Below are 13905 nucleotides of genomic sequence, written 5' to 3'. Positions count from 1 at the left end.
TTCCCCCGTTTTGTTGGTGCAGCTGTGAGCCCTCTGAGAGGGAGAAGCAGAAGTCAGAAGCCAAAGTCTAATGTTCTGTCTCTGTATGAAGGTAACTTCCCTGTTCAGAAAGCTACTATGAAGGGGTATCCTTTTATTTGTCCACTTATACGAGGATTTCCAGGAAATTATTAAGAAGGTCTGGATAAACCTAATGCTGCCATCTCCAAGGCAGTGTGCTGCATTTATCTGATTTCCAAGGAATGGTGAATTTCTCGTGAGAGTATGTATAATGAACATATAGGCAGCCTCTCAACTGGACTATTTTATGGTTCAGACAAGTGTCCATCTAGGAGTCTGAGCCATTTTCCAGAAGTCACAAAGGTCATCTCAGCTAGTTCTGCCTGTGACTTGCTTCAAAAGTAATAACAACAACACTGATAATAATAATAAAAAAAAACCTTTCAAGGCCTGAGGTCTGAATCATGTGGCCTTGTTGGATTAAAAGCAAGTGCTGAATATATGGGTCCATCTCTGGCCTAGTTCTTCTGTGCAGTATCTTCGTGTTCATATTTAAGTTGGTGTCTTTGTTGCTTACCAGTAGCTCACTAGCAAAGAAATCTGTGACAATGGACATGAGAGTTTTGCCCAAGTGGCACATTGCCTTTTAGGAAAGAGATTTTCTGGAAAAGCACTGGATCACCCTGGCAGGACTCGCATAGTGAGAAGACAAACTTTCTGGAATTGGAGAAGTCCTCTTCTTTCTCCTTCACTTGCCAGGCCACTTTAGTCTTTGTGAATCTCTTTCTCTAAGGCCCTTACAATTCTCAGTATGAGATACCTTATAGGATAAGCATATAAGAAACAGAAGCTATTATGTAAGCATCTATACAGACATTTTTCAGTGTCAGGGAAGGAAATCATTCCCTCTTTTCCCCATTACTCTCTCAAGAAAGAAACAGATTCCAGTTTTCTCCATTTACAATAGGTTGGATCATGGAAAATTTTTGGTATTTTCCATCAGCTGGAAGATGTGTACTGTTGGGGGTTTGGGATAAGTTATTCTTACACCTGAAAGCAGAAACACTTTGTAATGGTCTCCTCTATGCCATTTAAAGCAGGACTGGCTTCTGAAGGTGGCAATGTTAAACCTGCCTTACTCCAGCTCCCCAGTTTACCCTTTTGTAAACTGCCAAGGCCTGCTACACCTTGATGTATATGCTGTGTGAATTGGGAGGCTGCTTCTGAGTCCTAGAGTATTCCTGGTTGCATCTGATGGGTCTGGAAAGACCTTCATTCCTATTTGTCTCTCTTAAGACCCTTAGTCCAGTACCAAAACTTTATGTATCCTGATGGCACAAATCCTGGCCTGTATACTCTGCTCATGGCCCTACTTGTTCTATCTGTGCCTTATGGCACTAAATTGCCTTAGGGATGTAAATTGTGCTCTCCGGCTGCCACCTTAAGACACGCCCATGCCTTGGAGATTTCACTTCGTCATCCCTCACATAGCCTGTTGGCTTCTCCCTGTTGGTGTCAGTCTGTTTGGACCACTTGGCCCTGTCCTCTTTGGTACTAGGCTGCCCTGGCCCTTTGCATGGTTGCTTACTCACTGCCTGAGAACTACTTAACTTTTCCCTACAGTACCCACTGGACCCGAGACTCTTGAAGAGCTCCGTCCTGGCCTCAGTCCTGACAGTGTTGAATGCCTTTCAGGGAACCTCACCTGCATCCTCCACCAGCTTTGTTGCCACTTCCCAAAATCTTTTTAACAGCCTGCAACAGTGGCTTTAGGCTCTGAGTGCCGGGTCCTGGCTCTGCCTGCCTTCAGCTCCCAACATGCAGATTTCTCATTTTAATGGAGAAACGCATGGATTTTCAGTTTTTGCAAAGAGCTCTCTGCAGGCTGGCAGAGTTCCAGTATACAAGGGGCTGGGAGAGCAAGAGGAGAGCGGTGAGGCAGGAGATGCCATGTGCATGTAGATGAACATGTGGCCACCAGACAGCAGCTCCAAGTTTTTTGCGGGGAGGAGGGGATTCAGGCCCCCATAGTGAGGGAGGGAGTTGGGCAGGGCTGGGGTTGGTGCTGCTGCCCAGTTGGGCGGTGCATGGGGCTGGGGGCCTGGGCTGGAATGCACAGTCGCAGGGCCCGGGTGGGGAGTGGGATGGGGTTGCAGACAACTTGTCTGGGAGGGGAGGGGCTGGCTCCTCACCACTGCACACATTCATGGGGGAACGGGGGACACACATGCCCCTTAGCTCTGTGCATGAGGCAGGGGTGGGTTGGGGGCTGGCCACTGCGGGCTTGGGAATCCCCTCCCTGCTGCCTTCCTCCTCTGTGGCCCAGTGGGTGGCAGGGCCATGAGGCAAAGCTCCTTGCTGCTGCAAGCTCCATGCTGCCCTGGCAAAGTGCCCCCTGCCTCCCAGCAGCAGTGGGGGTGGCAGGGTTGGACCCCTCGCTACTGCTGGGGTCCAGGGGGCACCTCGCCAGGGCAGTGCAGGGTATGTAGCAGCAAGGAGCTTCCCCACCTGTCTTCACTCTGCTTTGCTGCACCAGATCCCACCCGCTGAGCACAGAGGCCCCAGGGGGAGGGCAGCCTGCACCCGCCCTCCCCTCCCCCCTATGGCTCTGCTTTGGTCCTGCCACCTGTGGTGGAGGGGTTGCTGGACTTGTGCTCTGCTCCCTGCTTGGGCCGCAGCAGCTGCCATCTCCTGTGCTGCTGTGGGAGGCTGCAGACCTGGGTCCCTGGCCCTGTAGCCCTGACAGCTAGAAGCCCCCTCCAGCAGGGCTGGGGTGGTGGGGGGGCAAGGGTCACCAGGGCCAGGGGGCTGTGGCTTGGGAGTGAGGGGTCTGGACCTGAGTCCTGTTGAGTGAAGGGGGCAATGGGAGCTCTGATGCTTGGGACCACGATAAAAAAAACCCTAAATCAAATACCAAAATTTATAGGTATTTAGAATGTATTTTATTATAGTGATTGGGGCACTGGTAGGCTTCCAAATTGCTTAAAAATTGTAAATATATCAATAAAACATTGTGTTCAATTGATACCTATATATATAGTGCTGTTTCATTTTAATTGTGGATTTGGTGGTTTTATCAGAGGATTTGCAGGCTTTAAAAAAAAAAATCAAAGAATTTGCAACAGAAAACCAGGACCAGAACAGAAAAAAATCAAACAATTTGCAGCAGAAAACCAGGACCCCTGCTTTTTATATCTCCCAGGGCTCAAACTCTTCTGATCATGTGATCTTCTGACCAGTTGCAGCAGTGTTCCCTCAAAGCCAGCCCTCATCTGCTGCAGTTTGCCTTTCTATTTGTCTAGAGCACTCCCCTGTTGCCTTGCAGCTGGCTCTGAAGTAGCTAGCTACCCTCCAGCTCTACAGCTTTTGGCTTCCTCTTGTTGCTTTTCCTTCTGCAGGTCTCCCTGCCTCAGCTGACTACATCAAATTGCAGCCTTCTAATGCTGCCTTATTACTGTCTAAGTAGAAGGGATTAAGAAACCCTGTACACATCACTGCCTGCTGTGAAATCTACTATAGTCAACTACTTTATTTATATAGTATTTATTCTAGGTATGTTATGTGAAATCCTGGTCCCGGAGATGTCAGTAGCAAAAATCCCATTGATTTCAGTAGGACCAGGATCTTATCTTTGTTTTTTGGGGTGGGGTGGGGTGTGCGGCGGTGAAGTAGGCTATGGGAGAAAGTTGTAAACTATTTTTATATGAATAGTTACTTTGATTTAATTTACAGGTTATGGTAAAACCTGGATTTTTTCCTTTTTTTTTTTCATTATGTGCTGTCTGGTGAACTCACACTCACTCCTGTGCTAGTGCGTTAGAAATGCTTTTTTCCCCTAGAAAAGCATAAGTTTTGTTAAGTCTGGTATTAAATTTAGGAATGTAATTCAGTATGTGAGTTGAATAATTACACTTTACGTGAAAAATAGATTGGCCTTAACTGAACACTATTTTTCCTCTGTCCATAATTCCCACTGTGTGCAAGCATAAAAGGAGGATGTAGTAAATCTGAGTTCTGACATTCTTAATGTGTACAAGGCCATTTGTATGATTTACAACAACTGAACTACCAGCAGTCTTGTACTCTTTTAGGATCCATGTATTTTTTTCCTTGACATCGTTGAGAAAGTTATGGAAATGTTGAGGTAAAATTGGACCTTTCCATTGTGGCTTACATGTCAGTATATTTTAATAACAGGTTCTTCTGAAAGGAGATTTTATTTGTGAAATTTGTAACTGGCTGCAATCACTGTGCAAAGAAAATACTTAGCCATTAACACCGAAGAACTTTTTTGAAATATGTCATTTTTTCATGAAAGCTTAAAACTATATATGCATTTTCTGTGACTGATTTCCAGTATACTTAATATAGGCTTTCCTACCCTTAAGTACTGCAAGAAAGAAAATCTTTATGCTTTAGTAATATGCAAACCTGAAAGAGGTCAATATCGTTTAGAAAATAAAATACCATTAAAGCTTCTAGTGATATTCTCCTTCTGTTCTCCCCTTAAGAGTTTGATAGATTAAATCAATTACACTTTCAGTATCTTAGTATTCCTATGAATAATTGTCTTTTTATTCCTCCATCTCAATTCTTTTAATTAGGGCTGTCAATTAATAATTGGTAACATGCAATTACTGCAAGAACCAATTAATGCATTAATTTTTTAACATATTAATTGTGCACGTGGTTTTGGAGCCTCTGCTCCGGCTGCCCTGCCCTGCTGCCATTATTACCATCTCCAGGCCACCTCGTGGGGTAGTGTTGATGGTGCAGAGTTGCCATAGGGCAGCCTGGGCATGGGCACGGGGTAGCTGCAGCAGGAAGTGAGGGAGTGGGGCACACCCACCCATGCACCTACCCACAACCCCTATCCAGGGCCCTGAGCAGCCAGGTTGGCAGCACTGGGGTTCAGGGAAGGTGGTGCTGAGCCGCAGCAAGGCTACCTGGCACCCTCGGGCCCCACGGCTCAGGCTTGGGGTGGGTCAGGACTGCCTGGGTGCTCTGGCACAAGCTGCCTCTGAGCCTGTGGGTCCCTGTGCATCCTCAGTCTGGGCCAGAGCTCCTAGGCAGTCCCAGGCCACTGCTGCTGCGGCAAGGCTGGGGTGAGCCCACTGCCTCGGGCTCTGCTCAGGTAGGGGGCACACCCTGGACCAAGGGCATCTGAGTAGGAACCTGGCTCAGATTGGGCATCCTGTCAGGGCATGCAGGGGTCCTTCCTCCCCAGGCTTCAGGCCCCCCTGTGAGCAACCTCCCTCCCTGGGCTCTAAATCCCACATACATACCCATAGCCTTCCGCACCATCACAAATTCCCCTCCACGGACATACCCTATACCCACCCTCAACCATACAAAGTACCTGCATCATTTTGCATAATTTTGAGGTTTTTGTGCACATAATTTTGAGTTTTTAGCTGTGTGATTAAAATCTCAATTACTAATGACTAATTTTTTAAAATCACGCAACTAATTGCCATCGATTTTTTTAATCGTTTGACAGCCCTACTTTAATATGTTTACCTTTTTTCCTTCCTTAAAAGCATGTATGTGACTAAATGCCTCAGTTACTTGAATATGAGGCAGAGCTAAGAATTATTGTACCATTGTTTGTCTGCATTACAGAAACCCCCATGTTTGGGATACCCAGTCACAGTTACCATGTTGATATGTTTTCAGGACAATATTCTTTAGGTGTTGTCAAAATAAAGTTCTGTATTGCAGAATAGATTACAGTAAACTGTGTTCCTGGGGTGGTGGGTGGCGACACTTCATCCCCTCCTGCCCACATGTACCCCCTAGGGCCTTTCCAAGTACCCCCAGGAGTACCTGGTTGACAACCCCTGGCTTAGCAAAATCATCAAAATAAAGTACAGTCCTGTATAGAAGTGCACCCATATATCAGTCCATATCGGATTGGCACCGATAAAAGGAAAATAGACACTATCAACAGTCAGCTTTTTTTGGCCAGTGTAGGCAGTAATGTCACTGATACATGCCGCGTGCAGCCACACCATGTACAAAGCCAGGAATATAGCCAGGCAGCATGGAGAGCAGCATCTGGCTGATTTGTGGTGGGGAAGCAGATGGAGGTCCCCACAGTGAGGGAGGGAATGGGGCAGGGGTAGGCATTGCCCAGCTGGCGTGGTGTGGGGCACGGGATGGAGCCTTAAGCAGCTCATCTGGGGGGGCACAGAGGGGCAGCTTTCAGCCCCTCTGCATATCCCCGGGGGATGCATCTAGGGCATGTGCTCCCTGGATTTGTGTGTAGGGCAAGGGTGGGCTGCCTGCTGTGGGCTTTGGGCCAGGGGCTGTGCCAGCCTCTTCCCAGCAGGGGGTCTGGGCCAGGGCTGCGTATGGGGTGGGTGGCTGTGGTGCTGGGAAGGGGACTATGGAGTGAGCTAGAGCCACCCCAAAATTTGCCGTAGTCCTCCTCTAGCCCCCCTCCCAGTGCCGCCACCTGCCCTATCCTCATCCACCCTGAGCATAGCCTTGGTTCAGCCCCCGACACTGGGAAGAGGCTGGTGCAGCCCCTGTGCCTGAACCCACAGCAGGCAGCCTGCCCTTGCCCCTTGTACAAATCTTGGGGGCGCATGCCCCCATACCTCCCTCAGGGTGCGTGCAGCAGCCAGGAGCTGCACCCCCCGCTTCCCACCTCCCTGTGCCTCCCAGATGAGCCTCCCATGGCTCTATCTATCCCTCACCCTGCCTTGCCTCAGCTGATCAGCACCTGCCCCTGCCTCAACCCCACTCCCTCCCTCACCACGGGGGCCTCGATCTGCCCCCCTCATGCTTCTTCCCCCTACAGACTTACCGACTGGATGCTGGTCTCCAGGCTACTGGGCTGCGTGTCGGCTATCGGATCAGTATCTGACAAAAAAATCTTTATTGGTGCACCCCTAGTCCTTTGGGGAGCCTATGGAGGGGGTGGAAAACAGTTTGCACATGCTCAGCAGAGACTTCATGAAATAAAATGTTTGCTACTTACTTAAGTGAGTATTGTCCATTCTGTTCTCTGAAGAAGCTACAGGGCATATGGGGCTGGAGGGAATATGCAATTAAAACCATATCAGAATGAATATGGGCAGTCCTCAACTTACAATGTTTCGAGTTATAACGTTTAATTCTTACAAGTTTTATAAATTGACACCCTGTTTCAACTTTCTGACGTCAGTTTTGACTTTACAACGCTTGATCCGACGCTGCAACACACCAGCTAATGAGTTTGCTGCGTCACCCATCTCCCTGGAGAACACCTTCCTTGCACGCTTTCTTTAAGAAAGCAGACAAGACTCCAGAAAAACCTGCAGCCAAGACTCCTAAGAGGACACTAGCCAAGAGCCATTCAAAAAGTCCAGCCAAGAGCCTTTCAAAAAGTCCAACAAGTCATCTCAAAGAAGTCCTTCCAAATCAATATGATTGTTATTTACAATATATATATTAATGTAGCTATGTTACTTATCTGTAATTGACTGAGTACAAAATTCTGGGTTATTTTTGGTGAAAATAGGGTATCGGGCCTTGGTTCAGGAACGAATCCCCCATTTATAACACTGTTTCCTATGGGGAAAATCAGTTCCGAGTTGCAACATTTCACTTAAGATGCCGTTTTCAGGAACCAGTTGTGTCATAAGTCCGAGGACTGCCTATATGCACTTAAAGGGCTGAATTAAGTTTGCATAGTCATAGCTTTTGAGTTTTTTTCTGTGCAGCTTTAATAGGAATTTTTAAATGTAGTGTTTTATGTGTCATTACTTATAAACTTTTGCCCAGTACATTAATTACTCTGACTACTTGCTGGATTGCAGATTTTCAAACATTTCAGTAGGCTGGGCCACATTGCAATAACAAGATTGCCTGTCTGTCGTAGATCATTCTCCTTCAGTTTATGATCAAGTAGCCCTGTGGCAAATCAAGAAGTTTGTTATACAGAGACTTTATATGATTTTTTCCTCTTTCCTAAATGCTTTGTCCTTTTGTTTTGTTTTTTTGCTTGCTATTTCATCTTCTCTCAGTATCTGGTCTGTTATTCTCAGCTAGAATAGAAATGGAACCAACACCAAGTGACCAGCCAAATCTTTGAAAAGCCACAGTGATGCATAAACTGAAATTTAAGAATAGAGTCCTGGTTAATGTCTATCTAGCTTTTGAAGTGCAGAGTCATTTGACTATTTCTGATGAATAAATGACTGTCTTTGTTTTATCGTTCCATTAAGAAAATAGCCGGTTTGTTCTTAAATAGATAAATGGCTTGATTACCCTTTTTCATAATGTTAATAAAGTAGATGACTCAAATGAAAGCACTTGCACACTGTTCATTATTAAAACAGGGTGGACCTGGCTCATTCTATTGAATTTATTTTTCGTGAGGCTGTGCCTTTTTGTGCCCTTTGTCTCTTGGAGTTAGCTCTACTCTTCCCTTCCTACTATTAGCAGAACTTCTAGAGTGATCTTATATGGGTCTGCTTTTCTGTCACTTGTATTACTTTGGTAAGCTGTCATTTTACTTTGAAGGCTGTGTTCTGAAGAACCTGTTTGCTGACAGTCCGTTAATTGGCTTTTGTATTTAGTGGGCTACTAATTCATGGTAGAAATTCATTTAAGTATATTGGGGTGGGGAGGTTGTTTTAAATTATTTTTAATCTGTGCCTTATTCCATGAAATGCACATCTGTTGTTAAAACATATTTTTAGAAAATACTTTGCAACTTAAAATAATAATTACTGCCTGTCAAAACTTTTAATAGCACGCTTTGCCATTTCAGTACTTACACCCATAACATTTTGCTGGGAGATACTTCACCCCAATATCGGTTTGTATTGAACCAATAGCTTGAGGCATATTTTACTTTCAATTGAATTGTATCCAATGGTCAGGTTATGTAAAATAAATAATGCTCAAAACAGCTTACAATTGTGATATTTTTTTATAGCATGGTTAAAAAATTGGGCTGTGCAAATCTAGGTGTTGTACTCTTCAGAAGTATATCTCCGCTCTAAATTCACCCACGTTGTTTTGTTTACAAAAGCATAGTCTTCCTGATAGATTGTGAAATTAATGTGGTATATGTTATATGTAACATGTTATGCTACTGTCAGATAGTAAATCTCTTTCTGCACGTGACCTTTTAAAAAAATGTTTTGGAAAACACTTGTTTGTAGCAAGGGGTACTTTTTTTTCTGAAAACCTCTTCCTGTTAAGAAGTTGTCTTTTGAAAGAATATGCATCTTTTAATTATGGCTGATCAGTTTGACTTCCTGCTGATTTTCCAATTGCTTCATTTCTTCTGCATCTGAAACAAAATAGTAGTTTGCAGGATGGGTTTGATAATAGATGGTCGACACTGAGGAGGGGAGAGGATAGCACAGCTTCAAATTAATAGGACCATAAGAACTAGAGCTGAAAAACAGCTAGCAGGTTGTATGATTTTTTATGCCCTGCTACATCTCTGAGTAGTGGAGTTACTTCCTACGGTACGTTTTTGAATTCTCTACGGTACGTTTTTGAATCCTCTGTCTGGTTCATTTTTAAATTGTGCTTTCTTTATGAAAAGTTACTCTGTGAAATGCTGTTGTGAGGATGCTACATTAAACAATTTTCAATTATGTCTCTATTAAATGTTCTTGCTCAAAACAAAGTGAACATTTCAGAAACTTCAGTGATTAGTCTACAGCTATTCCATTTTGCAGATTGAAACACTAGTGGATTGTTACTGTTACTGGCCCTAGCTGTCTAATGCTTTTAGTAACACCGTAGATCATTCATGGTCAATGTTTTTGGCAGGGATAGCACAAATTAGCCCTGCACACTCTTGGAGTGTCACTCTAATCCCCTTCCCCTGCCGGATCTACTGTTCTGCTTTCTGTTTCCTGCCCTGTGCTCCTTGCCTGATCTGCCACTGATTTTTTTTTCTTCCTGTTCATTCTGCTGCTCTGCTTTCTGCTTCCTGTCCTGTCTGCTGGTGTAATACCTGCCCCCTTCCTGACCTGCGGCCTATGCCACTTGGCATAGGTATTGCAGGTTGGCTATCTCTGATGTATTGTACATTGGCAGACATAACATTTGGGAGTAGCTTAAATCTTTTTCTTTATTTATTTTTTCATAGCTTGGTGATCCATCTATTTTCCCTGCTGTCATTGTGGAACATGTTCCTAGTGCAGACCTCCTACACAATTACTCTGGCTTATCCTGTGTTGATGAACCTAATGACATGATTACCGAAAGTTCATTGGACGTTGCAGAAGAGCAAATCATAGAAGATGATGATATCACTCTGACAGGTTCGTTGCTTTAACAAGGTGGCAGTGGCTTTCAATGAAGAACTTTTCCTTACAAAGCAAAAATGAAACAGACCTATGCCAGAGCCAAGTATGAAAGATAAGTTATAGGGGAAATGTAAATGGCTGCATAGAATCTCTTACCATGTTCTTTACTACTAGGTCTGTTTTAAAACAAAACTTAAGGTACTGGCAATAAAGGTAAGTAGACTTGTTACAGTATACTTGATGTATGTGCCTAGTGCTTTGCATTTTTTTTACAAAATGCAATATATTTTATTAGAACAGCAGTGGAAACTGTGGAAGATGTCCAGTGTAAGCAAAACTGTGGTGCTGTTGGAAAAAACAAGTAGCAAAAACTTCTCCCCCAGCTGAATGTTATGACCCTGCCTTTTCCAAAATCATGAAAAAAGCAAGCCGAAAATATTTTTATAAATGAGAATTGCTATTTTATTACTAATTTCTTGTTAGTACTATACATTATGAAGATGATGATATATATCCTGCATATGAATTTACAGTCTAAATTGGACAATTAATGCACTATATGTGCCAGAAGGCCCCACTCAAACGTTTCTCAGACTTTGTACTTTTATTTTTGTAAGGTATTTGTTCATATTTTCTTGTGGATACCTGGCTTTAGGGGTGGGTACCTGGCTTTTCAGAACTTTTTTGATAAAAGCAGGTATCTATAGCAAGAAGTAAACTAGACTTTTGATGTAGTTTTACTGTTTTAACTACCTGAAGATGCACTAATAGCTTTAAAATATATAGGAGGAATGATGGTTAGAGTTATAAAAGTAAGTGTAAAAAATGCAAAAGATAATTTGCAACATTTAACAGTGGCTTAGTTTGATGACATGGGTGTTTATATAAAACTCTGTTAGTGAAGAGGGACTGAGAAGAAGAGAAAACAAATGTAGGACCCTGATGAGGAAGGCTTATTTGCAGTATCATTGGTAGCTCAGATCTTTCAGGCAGATACTGAGTACACAGACGGTGCAAAGTGATCCTTCAGAAGGTGTAAAGCGTTGCAGGGAGTGGACATCTTCCCAGAATTTTGATCTAGGTGATAGTAGTATCTATTTTTGTTTTGCTTTTTTCCAGTGAGGAGGTCACAGACATGTAGTCTCAAGTGTTGGTGAATGGTAGTGAGATTGCCTGAAAGTCTAACCTCTCAACCAGAACAGTTTTCAAAGTCATGCTCTTAATATTTTGAGTCCTTTCACATGTGATAACCTTGGCTAAAATGTCTGACAGAAGTTTATTCTCCTACCATGCAACTTTTTGTACTGGATGTGTGCCCATATTTAAAAACAAAACTAAAACCCACTTGGCAGGAATTATTCTCAGCGGAGTTTTATTTGAAGAGTTTGCCCCCTTTTTCCATTAGTGAGTTATCCATGAACAAAACAGAGTTTTACAGATGTGCTAGCTCAAGGCTTTTCAGTAATTTCTGTCATGATCTCATGTCAATTTTGGGCTGTTTGCTAACTACTGACTAGAACGCTGACTTAAATCCCATGCTGCTTGTATTTGTTATTTCCAGGGATCCTGGTTTTCTCTGATAAAAATAAAATAAAATCCCCCCATTTTAGTTTTAAAAAAGTAACCCAAAATCCACATTTTTCCATGATTAAAATGAAACACCACTAATATAGATAGTGATATAGATATATATCAACTATATTAGATATATATCTACTTATATACATATATGTATATACACACACAAACGCGCGCGCTATATAAATATATATATAGTAGTGTTTCATTTTAATCATGGAAGAATGTGGATTTTGGTTTACTTATTTTAAACCAAAAATTGGGGATTTTTTACAATCAGAGCAAACCGGGATCCCTGGTTATTTCTAATGTGTAATTGGATGGCTGATAATTTCCATTTCTTAAAAGCACCTCATTCCAGAGTCTTTTGAGCTGTGGAAATGGTATAAACCTGAATTAGCTTCAAATTTTTTTGGGCTAATGGGTTGGCCCAACCTTTCCCACCAGCAGCCTTGTGGTCATTTGCTGGTCACGCAAGGCTTGTACTGTGCTGCGGTCTTCCTCAACATCCCCAGAGACTGGAAACCTGCCATGCTTGCAGCCCATGATTTCACAGAGCCTATGGAGTCGCATACAGCCTATGGCACTGGGTATGGTGCTGCATGTGTGGTCAAAACTTGCTTAACCACCTTCCCCACCCCAAGCTGAGCACCACCCCCAGTTATTTCATGCTATAAAGATAAGGACTCTCCCATTTTTTTCATCCAATTTAAACTGCCACCCTATGGAAAGCATAGTGGCTCCTCTGCCTCTGGGGGCACTAACAGAATCTCTCTTATTAGGATTCAGGATTAAAATACCAATTTTTTGAATGTTAGAGTGCCATTGTAGCTAGTGATGGTCCAGGAATTCTGCAAGAGTCAGGGATTTCTTAAGGTGGTATCTTTTATGGTACCAACTACATAGTTGGGGTACAGTTAGGTAAGGCGTTCTTCTTCGGGTCACTGTGTCTAACTCTGTCCCAGCTATGCAGTTGGTCCAGTAAAAGATACCACCCTATGAAATTCTTGCCTTTTGTATTTATTAAGGGACATATGTATCTAGTATATGCACGTATCTAATGTATATGTATGTAGTGAAGTGCAAACTTCACTACAGTGCTTACCTAGTATGGTTATTGCCTATATGCAAAGCACACATTCTCACCTAAGAAGATATTTCTCTTTTCACTACAGGGGAATCCTAGGTATTGTATTTTTTTCCTTTTTTACCTTCCCCTGTTGCTCTGAGCATACATGTGGTCTATAAGGCTCTGCATACACAGTCATTTCCATATGACCATAGGAATGCTGATACATATAGTCTTTGGGCTATATGTAAAAAGTAGCACTTTCTCCCTCTTTCTCCTAAGTTTCTTGGAGAAATCTGCAAGAATTTATTTTTAATACAAACCATAGCCATTACTTCAATTCTAATTTTGAACATGATGCAAGATACCCTTTTGAAATTGCCAGATAAAAGAAGTGATTTTTACAGTGACTGTTCCAGTTACTACATTTATCCAAATTATAAATCTTTTTTATTATTTTTAGTGACAGACATGCTTCATTTAACAGTATAGCTCTCATTCTCTGTTAAAACATAGAAAGATACAGCAGTGTTAGTCTGAAGTCAGGCAGAATGCAGGGTGGAGATGAACTTTATGGACTAGCTAAATCAGAGATGCATAAGTTTTTATGAGCCTGAAAGCTCATCAGAGGAAATGAGCTTGGGCTCATGAAAGCTTATGCAACTCTGATTTAGTTAATCTATAAAGTGCACCTTTACTTTCCTTGTATATTAAAAGCATGTTACACTGAGAAATTGCAGTAGATTATATTGTCAGTAGCTGCTGATCTAAGGAGACTGCAAATAATAATTAGAAGAGGAGTAATAAAAGTTTGCTTTTTTTCTTTAAAACATGCTTGACTTTGAGGTACATTCTGTATTGAACAGGCTATGTTCTTTCTACTGGGAAGAATGTGGGGCAGTATTTTAGGTAGCATAAATTTTAAGAGAAAATGTTTTGTTAGACTGTATACCTTGCTATTTTTTTTTAACAGTAATTATAAATAATGTACCTAAC

General features: G+C 42.7%; 1 protein-coding gene across 6 annotated transcripts in view; it reads left to right on the top strand.

Moving 5' to 3' along the window:
• The window catches only part of ELF1 (E74 like ETS transcription factor 1), a 120389-nt gene that overhangs the window by 74677 nt on the left and 31807 nt on the right, over positions 1 to 13905 (top strand). For 5 of the 6 annotated variants that reach the window (XM_090024769.1, XM_090024778.1, XM_090024804.1 and 2 more), the window contains exon 3: positions 10103 to 10277. In XM_090024769.1, coding sequence (XP_089880895.1) covers positions 10103 to 10277 — 175 coding nt within the window. Of the gene's footprint in view, positions 1 to 10102; positions 10278 to 10565; positions 10574 to 13905 lie in introns of all 6 variants that reach the window. The other variant, XM_090024812.1, reaches the window with a different exon arrangement.

The sequence above is a fragment of the Crocodylus siamensis genome, chromosome 1 (genome assembly GCF_052110815.1).
Source record: "Crocodylus siamensis isolate JL-2025a chromosome 1, ASM5211081v1, whole genome shotgun sequence".
Classification (NCBI taxonomy): domain Eukaryota; kingdom Metazoa; phylum Chordata; order Crocodylia; family Crocodylidae; genus Crocodylus; species Crocodylus siamensis.
The sequence above is the reverse complement of the archived record's forward strand: the minus strand, read 5'-3'. Positions and strand labels throughout refer to the sequence as shown.